Source organism: Echinops telfairi, unplaced genomic scaffold (genome assembly GCF_000313985.2).
Source record: "Echinops telfairi isolate 266 unplaced genomic scaffold, ASM31398v2 ScPeMD7_37;HRSCAF=141, whole genome shotgun sequence".
NCBI classification, from domain to species: domain Eukaryota; kingdom Metazoa; phylum Chordata; class Mammalia; order Afrosoricida; family Tenrecidae; genus Echinops; species Echinops telfairi.
In genome coordinates, this window is record NW_022103935.1 from 530,219 (window position 1) to 538,829 (window position 8,611).

The 8,611-nt window shown below is 64.0% G+C and overlaps 2 protein-coding genes across 9 annotated transcripts in view; one reads left to right on the forward strand and one right to left on the reverse strand.

The window, feature by feature from the left end:
- The window catches only part of DEAF1 (DEAF1 transcription factor), a 36,094-nt gene extending 33,908 nt beyond the window's left edge, over positions 1-2,186 (reverse strand). The window contains exons 1-2 of the mRNA XM_004717197.3: positions 2,175-2,186; positions 27-921 (exon numbers count right to left, since the gene is read on the reverse strand). Coding sequence (XP_004717254.3) covers positions 27-921; positions 2,175-2,186 — 907 coding nt within the window. The remainder of the gene's footprint in view (positions 1-26; positions 922-2,174) is intronic.
- A 1,338-nt stretch (positions 2,187-3,524) lies between these two features.
- Positions 3,525-6,920, forward strand: TMEM80 (transmembrane protein 80). 8 transcript variants are annotated; one of them, XM_045290484.1, is made up of 4 exons: positions 3,640-3,910; positions 4,332-4,404; positions 4,591-4,683; positions 5,821-6,920. In XM_045290484.1, exons 2-4 carry the CDS (start codon positions 4,332-4,334, stop codon positions 6,024-6,026), a joined length of 372 nt encoding a protein of 123 aa, XP_045146419.1. In that variant the 5' UTR covers positions 3,640-3,910; the 3' UTR covers positions 6,027-6,920. The 8 variants fall into 8 exon arrangements, with proteins under 8 accessions (XP_045146420.1, XP_045146415.1, XP_045146414.1 ...); XM_045290485.1 differs by having other exon boundaries at positions 3,525-3,709; positions 4,311-4,683; XM_045290480.1 differs by having other exon boundaries at positions 3,636-4,000; positions 4,332-4,683.
- The last annotated feature ends 1,691 nt before the right edge of the window (positions 6,921-8,611 follow it).

Genomic DNA, 8,611 nt, shown 5'->3' on the forward strand with positions numbered 1-8,611 from the left:
GCCCCGAGCCCAAAGCGGGGCCTCGCGAAAGCGCACGCCGAGCCCGGCCGAGCGGAGCCGAGGCCGCGCGAAGTGACTTCCGAGTCGAGCCGAGTCTTCCCGAAGACAATCGCCCGGCCGAGCCGAGGCCGCCCGAGTACACCTGCCGAGGCCAGACGAGCCCGCCCGAAGCGCCCAGCCGGAACAAGGGCCGAACCGCCACGAAGCGGCCCAGTGGAGCCGACGGCCAAGGCGCCGCCACCGAAGAGAGCCGAAGCTCTCCGAATCGAAAACCCGAGTTAGTCCGAGACCACACGAGAGTTTCCGAGCGGCTCCGCTCCGGCCTCCCTCAGGGCCTACAGGGCTGAGGACGTTGCCGCCTCCGCCCGACTGGGTCGACCGGGGCTGGCACTTGCCGTCCTCAGACACAGCTTGGCCTCGGCGGGAAAAAAAGCCTGTGCCGGAGGATTGGCCGGCCCCGCCGCGAGCCGGGCCCGAGCCCCGCCGCCCCCACCCCCGAGGCTGAGCCGAGCTCGGCCGAATATTCCCGAGTCCGAATCCTCCCGAGGCTCGGCGCTTCACCGCCTCCTGTCCGAAAGTGCCCGAGCACTGCCGGACAGACTCCTCGGGCCTCGGCCCCGGTTCGGCTGTCAACTCCTTGTACCGCGGCTCGGTCGGGCTCCTTCGGGAACAGAAGCGAAAATGGCCGAAGAGCAGCGAAGAGCGCGAAGCCGAGAGGCTGCCGGGATCGCGGCGGAGTCGGCGGGAGGGGGCGGGGCAAGATGGCGGCCGCGAGGCGAGGTGAGCGGGCTTCGCCGCGCAGGCCGCGGAGCCGTGATGCGGGCCGGCCGGGGGCGGGTCTGCGCGGCGCGGCGCGGCCTCGCGCGGGGACCCCAGGGACTGGTAGGACGTTCGGGCCAGCCGGGCGCTGCAGTGTTCTTCCTGTAGTTACTGGGCGGGTGTGTCGCACTGTCTCTGAGCTGCGCGGCCACGGTGCTACCTACCTGCGGAACCTTTCCACCCCCCGAAGTGAAGCCCTGAGTCTCCTCCCTCGTGGCCACGTGTGCCCACTCCCCCCATGCCCACACTGCCACTCCTCCATGCCCACGCCCCCGTTTCCATCGGTGCGTACTCCCCTGTGCCCACCCCCTCAAAGGCCCATTCCGCTGCCCCGTGCCCACCCCCGACTTCCCCATGCCTCTCTCTGGCCCCTTCACTCCTCTCTCCTGTCCTCGTGCCCACCTCCGTGCCCTCACTCTGGACTTGCTATTCCGATTCCTCCTCTCCTGGGCTGTTTGTCTCGGAAGGAGGCCCCGTCGTGTGTACACTGCTCATCCCTTCCTCTGCGGAGGGACACTGGGCTGTGTCCACTTTGGGGCCTCGGTGGGTGCTGCTGCAGGTTCATCTTGTGCACAGCTGTCAGTGTGGGGGGCATGGCTGTAGTTCGCTGGCCGGTCTAGGAGGGACCCCCAACAGTCCCTGAAAAAATGGAATGAAAGGATAATGGGATTTCCCCAAACGTTTTGAAGCCCCTGACATGCTTACGACTGAAAATCGCTGGGCCCTTGTCCTCAGAGTTAAGAGCCGTGGTGGCACTGGGAATGAAGCACGGGGCTGCTAACCCAAGCTTGGCGGTTCGAATCTACAGCTGCCCTGCAGGAGAAAGAAGAGGCCACGAGCTACTGTCAGAATTACAGCCTTAGAAAGCAGAGGGAGCAGCCCCTACACCGGCGGTTCTCAACCTGTGGGTCAAGACCCCTTTGCGTGTCGAACAACCCTTTCACAGGGGTCGCCCGATTCATAACAGTAGCAATATTACAGTTATGAAGTAGCAACAAAAATAACTTTATGGTTGGGAGTCATCACAACATGAACTGTACTAAAGGGTGGGGCATTAGGAAGGTTGGCAACCACTGCCCTACACGAACCCTCGTGCCGTCATCATGCCAGAGGGGTCTGCTGGCCATTCTGCCCGGCCGCACACCATTTCCATTTCCCCTCCCTCTGAAGGGGCTGAGCGCGGCTTTTCCTTCACAGCCTGACCCCAGTGGCGTTTTCAGCAGAGGTGTTGGGTGCTGCCCGTTCCCACTCAGTGACCCCTTGTACAACAGAGCCAGGCACCTGCTCCCGGGCAGAGAGGCATGGCACTCGTGCCCCTCCCCACCCAGCCTCCACTAACCCCATCCACCACTGACCATCGAGTCCATGCGGACTCACAGCCACCTTAGAGCTCCGAGGAGCACTGCCCTGTGGGTTTCTGAGAGCAGAAAGCCTCCTCTCCCCTTGCAGTGCCAGGCAGGTCCAAGCTGTTGACTAGCAGCTCACCCATGACAGCTCCCGAAAGTGTGCTACCTCTGCTGCACCAGGGCCCCTCTCCTCTCAGTGCTCCTTCGCACTGTAACTGGAGGTCGCGCGGGCAGGGTGACCATCCACACAGCCGTGGAACATTCGCTGTCCACGGTGGGGTCCACCCGATCTTATACATGTCTGGCTCCCACTGGACCCCCATGGGGAGACTGAAGAGTTGTGGGAGTGGAGGCAGGTGCACTTCCAGGAGGGCTGCACTGAATTAGGTTGGGGTTGTTGACAAAGCCCAAAGCCAGCTCAGGAGCTGGTCGTACACCTGGCAGCTTAGCTCAGAGGCCGGGGGTTGGGGGTTGGGGTGGGTGGGTGTCGTTTTTAGTGCCACATTTCACCTCTGCCCCACCTATTCCAGCCAGGCGCCCAATAGTCAGTCACCCCCACTGTTGGTTCAGGAAGGCTGAGGCTGGAGCCCTGCAAGGCTGGAGCAGCCTATCAGAGTCTGCCCCCCTTGTGGGAATCACTGAAGGCCCGGTCAAGGGTTTCTCCCATTCTCCCCGCTGTCCGCCCCTCCAGTCTGCCACAACAGGCAGCTGGCAAATGAATTTGAAATATCGCCCCCCCCCCCCCAGGGCAAGCTGACACACAGTGGAGGGGTCCGAGAAACAACTTCAGGCGTCCAGGTAGTCATGCCCACCAGTCAGGGCCACCTGCCCTTGGAGTTGGCCTTGGCTTCCAGAACTGCTGCTGTGAAGTGCCACACACACACACACCAGGCCCCTTCCCCACAGGAGCCACAGCAGAGGCCTCTGGGCCAGCTTTCCCTTTCTGCCCCTGAGAGCTCCACTGGGGCCCCCAGATAGTGTGTGCACTGACTCAGGGCTCTGGGGAATGTGCTTCCCGCCACGGCCATGCCCCCAACCCAGGCAGGAAACATGGCCACAGGCGCTCCCAGGACCAGTGTCTCAAGTGCATAGCCTCGAACTTGGAACTGTCTGATGGGGGGGTGGGGAGGGCGGCTTCCCTCACTCATGTCTCCAGTCATCCCAAAGGAGGGACGTCAGGCCTGGGGCACAGCCACTAAAGGTTCGTGACTGCACAATGCAAAGGCAGACTGCCCTTCCGGAAATTCTTATTTGGGGAAGGATATTTGGAGCAATCAATAAAACCTCATAGGAAAGCAAATAGTATCAGTGGTGGAAACTGCTTCTTGTAGACCGGGATCACAAGAGGCCTGCACGTGAGAGAGAGAAACGGGGAGGAGAGCTGTGAGCCTCAGCCTGGGCCGCAGAGGTGGGGTGTCCCCTGGCGGGCAGGTCCACGTGGGACCCATGATAGAGAGGTGGTGGAGGGCAGGGTCTCGGTGTCCCTGTGGGCTTGCTGGCCACACTCACTGACACTTTCTCTTGCAGGCAGCCCCTCCACAGTGGTATCCTTCTGCTGGGCCTGGCCGGGCCTCCAGCTGCTCTCCACCTCTCCTTCCCCACCTCCTTCAGCCCAACATGTCGGGACTGTCTCTGGGGGCAGGAGCTCGCACAGGGATTAAGAGCATAGCCCTCACAGGGAGATAACCCTTCATCAGCCGCCAGGGACAGTGGGGAAGGGGTGCCGCGTCTCCCAAGGCCAGGAGGTGAGGTCGAGGGCTGGGCTTGGCGTCAGTGTGGCACATCCAGGACTTGGGACCGGTGCTCGATTTTTCCCTCCAGCTTCTATTGGCCAGGTTAGGCAGTGGCCTTCCACGGAGCTCCAGCTGGTGGGGAGGGGGTGATGTCAATTGAAAGGGTCACTTGGTGGGCATGCATGTGGGGTGTGTGTGCAGGGTGGCCCTGGGAGTAGGAGGGCTTCTTCTGTGCCCGGCAGCCTGTCCTGGGACCCATGGACCCATCAGGAGCAAGGTGGGCTGGGATGCCCCCATGGGTGCAGGTATGTGAACGAACCCAGCTGGACCTGTGTGTATGTGCGTGGCAACCCAGCAGGGGCCCTGGGAGGGCGCAGCTCTGCGAGTTGCCTCCTTGACCGCCTGCTCCCAGCTCTCCTCGGTGCCCCTGCAGATGCTGCTGTACCTGAGCGGGGCCTTCGGCGCCTTCCACCTCCTGGCCACACTGCTGCTGCTGCTCTACAAGAGTGAGGGGTTGGGCCTTCTGCGCCTTCCACCTCCTGCCTGGCTGGCTGCGAGGGCAGAGGGCAGGGCCTGCCACCCCTACATCCTGGCTACTCTGTCCCTGGGCTCTGTCAGAACGAGGGGTGTGGGCTTGGCTGGGGGCGGGGCCATTGGCTGGCCACCCAGCATCTCCTCTGTCCTTGCTCCAGGTCAGGTGTTCAGCTACCCACAGCGCTACCTGGTCCTCGATCTGGCTCTGCTGGTGACAGCGGGGGTGCTGGAAGCTTTGGGGCTGTACTTGGGTGAGTGAACAGAGGAGACATCTGCGGTGGGCCCCCAGCCTTTGGGGTTTCCTGCTGCACTGCTCACAGGGTGCTCACGCTACTCTCGGACGATGCACTGGCTGATGGAGCCGGGCAGTGTGGGGGTGCGTCCTCACTGCACCAGGACTGAGGCGGCCCATGACAGCCAAGGTCCGGGCCGTGCACCCTCCCGCCCCTCAGCCCAGCCAGGAATTACAGCTGGTGCAGGCTCAAGCAGCACAGAAGCAATAAGCAATGCCCGATGCTGCTTACCTGCCACCTGGCTCCGCCTCCTGGTCCCCGCGCACCCCCCCCACCCCCACCCCCACCCCCCGTCTGCCAGTGAGCCTCAGAGCGACCAGGATGTTGGACAGGTGACAGTTCCAACATCAGCAGGCACTTCCCAGGAGGTGTCAGCACCCCACCCCCATTTAATGTGAGGAAACAGGCACAGCAAAGTTAGAGCCTGCCACCCCCAAAGCCCTCCTCTACCTATGCTATGCTACCCGCCCACCCCAGGGCAGGAGCCTTACCCCTACAGGTGGCCCAGAGTTGTCATTTGCGGGGACTGACCGGAAGGGACATCCTAGTGCCTGGCCCCTCCCCCACCACACCAGCCGGGGGGTCAGTCCACTCGGTGGATCTGTGTGTGTGGAGCACACTGGGCCATGCCCACTGTAAAACGCTCCTGGCGAGTCCCGCAGCCGCTCTCCCGCACACTGTGCTCTGTGTATTAGGCGGAAGCAGCGATCCCCTCCCTGAACAGCCCCAGTGGGGATGGGGCAGACCCGCCTCCCCTGGGCTCTCTCTCCCCTCCCAGGGGACCTGTGTCCCCCCCAGGGAAGCAGCCCCTTCTGGCCTGGCCTGTGGCTCTGTGGGGGGGGGGGGGGGGGGGGGGGGGGGGCGGTAGCTGTGGTCCAGCCAACAGGGTGCCCCACCCGAGCTCTTCAGGCAGGGGTACACCCCTGTAGCCACAGGTAGGATGGTTGTGCTTGGAGTCTCAGGTCCGGGCTGTCAGGCTGAGCGGTCTGAAGGAGGCGAAGGTGAAGAACCGAGAGTCGTCCACCTTCACCTGCGGAGTGCCTGGCCAGCCGGCCGGCCTCCAGCCAGGTCTCAGGCCTCCTCTCCCCTCCACAGGCACCAAGGGTAACCTGACAGAAGCCGAGGGGCCGCTGGCCGTGAGCCTGCTACTGACAGTGGTCTCAGGCCTCCTCTCCACCTACTTCCTGCGCTGGCAGACCCTGGTGCTGTGGGCGGACACAGCCCTGAGTGCCACGCGCCTGGCTCTCCATGGCCTCGAGGCGGCCCTGCAGGTGGTCACCATTGCCGCCTTCGTCAGCTAGACAGCTGCCCTGCGTCCCTGGCAGAGCCTCTGAGACCCGCTCCCCCCTGAGCCGAGAGGATGCTCCTGCCGGGCCCCACCCCTCCCTCAGGCTCAGGGCGGCAGGCTGGTAGAAACCAGGGAGAGTACATGGCCATGGCCAGCAGTCAGGGTCAGGCAGGACCTCCTGCTGATGAACTCCTCTAGATCATGGCCGTGGTAGATGATGGGTCATCGGCTGAAGGTCCGGGCAGCTGAGGGCCATGCTGAACACCAAAGCCCAGAGGTGGTTCGCTCTCAGGGAGGCAGGGCCCACCAAGTCACTGCCACAGGCCAGACACTCCCCAGAGGGGCTGCCCACGAGTTTGCTGGTGCTGCTGTCCAGTAAGGATGGGCCTGTTCTCCCCCGAGCATCTCCAAGCTGGCCCTGAGGGTGGGCCCATCCCCATCCCCGACTCAGGCCCCCAGTGCTCTGATCTGTACTTCCCCAGTTGCCAGGCCTCAGTCAGCACAGGGTCAGAGGTCTACCTCTGCCCCCCTACCCCCCTGGGGGCAGGCAGCGCTGGGCCTGTCAGGCTGAGTTAGGGCAGATGCCCCACTCACGCCCAGCTCAGCTCAGACGGACAGTGGCACCTGCTCTTTCCAGTGAGAGAAACATTTCCAGCACAGCCTCAGCAGCCCCACCACCGCCCCAAGGAAAGGCCGGAAGAAATGGGGACCCTCAGCCACCCCAGGGCCTTGCTGGCTCTGACTGGCCACCTAGAGCAGCCTGGCAGTGCGTCCCCATGTCCATCACGGACAGGCTGCACACCAAGCTGGTTCTGGTGTCCCCACTGTCCCCAGCGAGCCTTCTTCCTCTGGAATCGGGTCCTGTTCTCCCCTCACCGAGTGCTTAAATAAAGAAACGTTTGCACCAGCTGTTTCGCCTGAGTCAGCCGCCCCTGCCCAGCCACAGCAATGCCCCCCTCCCCCCAGTAGCTGCAGGGTCAGGAGTTCCCCCTCCCGTCCTGGGGACTGGCCTCCGTGAGCACCCACAGGTCACAGAGGGACTGGCGGGGCTTGCGCCTCTCCACCCACTGCCTGCCTCGCTGCCTGGGGCGGGCTGCAGCTGGGACCACCTGTGGGGCTGGTGGCCAGTGCTGCTGTCCACAATCCACAACACTTGTGGGCCTGCTCAGCAGAGGCGGGTCAGGGAGTCGCTGTCCACCTCCTCCAACCTGTCCCCTCGGGGCACTGGCCATCCTGGCACCTGGTGAGGCATCCAGGTAGGTGGCGCTGCTGCCAGCGTGCTCCATGCCTTCTTGTAGACCCAGGCAAGCCGGGACTTCAGGTTGCAGACTCTGGCCTAGCAACCCTCCTGTGTTGCTGCTGGGGTAGGGCCCACACAACCCCCAGGCCTGCAGCCCGGCCCTCAGCTTCAGCTCAGAACCTCCCAAGGACAGGCCTGTAGGTGACAGCCAGCCACCAGGCAAGCAGCACCCACCTGCTCCATGCCTAGGAAGCCCAAAGGTTGGGGGGTGGGGGTGGGAGGGGCCGTGATGGACCGTGACCTAGAGCCAGGATGGTAGGTCACACCAGGGGCAGGCACAAGGATTGGGACCTCACAGTGTAGCCCCAGGCTGAGGTGGAGGATGGCAGTTCAGGGTCCACACCAGCTGCCCAGCCTGCAAGCCCTCCCTGTGTTCTGTGGCCTCTCCCTACCCCACCCAGGAATTGGCAGAGCCTTTGGGTCCCCAGAAAACTGCCACCGTCTCCCCCCTTACCCACCCACAAACAACGCCGTCTGGTCTGCCTGTACCTGGCAGTCTGGCTGACAACCCCAAGGGGCCACTGATTGTAAGCAGTCAGCTAGGGTGGGCAGGGCACCCAATCTGGCCACAGCCTAGGGTAGGGGCTGAGGAGGGCAGTTCAGATGAGATGGAGAGGGGTCAAGTGGCCTCACCACCCCCCCAGCCTGCAAACTGGCTCACGTGTCCTCACCTTCCCATCAGGGTGGGGCAGAACCAGGAGGAGGGTTAGGGGTCCCTGCACAGAGGAAGCCATTGGGGGTAGTGGTCTGCCTGCTCCTCCGAGGCAGGTGTGCCCTGCCCTGTTGCTGGAGAGCCACTGCTGGCAGTGAGATTTTAAGTGTGGCTAGGAGACAGGGCCCTTTCCCATCTCCATACCCATCTGGGTGGCCTTGGGGACCAGACAGGTCCACCAAAGAGGGTCCCGGGGGACCATGACAACTGCACTCTGAATCCCCTGGGGTGTGGGGGTCACTGGCCTGCATGAGCCCTCTGAGGCCCCACCCCAGCGCTGTCTCCCACAGGGCCCCTGGCAGCATCCCGCAGGGCCCCTCGCTGACTGGGGACCTCGGGTAAGGTCCGTGCAGGATTGGGGCCGTGGGGCGGCCTGCGGGTGGGGTCTAAAGCCCAGGTTGGGGCGCTGGTGGGCGGGGCGCCCCGGCTCCGCCTCCCGCGCACCCGCGGGGCCTCTGGGTTACTCTGTAACCTGTCGCTCAGGTTCCTTCTCCTCCTGCCCCGCCCGGCGGCCCGCGCAGTATCCCACAGGCCCGCCCAGACTGGGCGCCGCGACCCAGGGGCCCACAGACTGCCGCGCGGACGG

Coding starts and splice junctions, on each gene's coding strand:
- TMEM80 (XM_045290478.1), top strand. CDS start 4,236: ATGTGCGTGGCAACCCAGCAGGGGCCCTGGGAGGGCGCAGCTCTGCGA. Junction 4,684..5,820: donor AGCTTTGGGGCTGTACTTGG/GTGAGTGAACAG, acceptor TCCCCTCCACAG/GCACCAAGGGTAACCTGACA.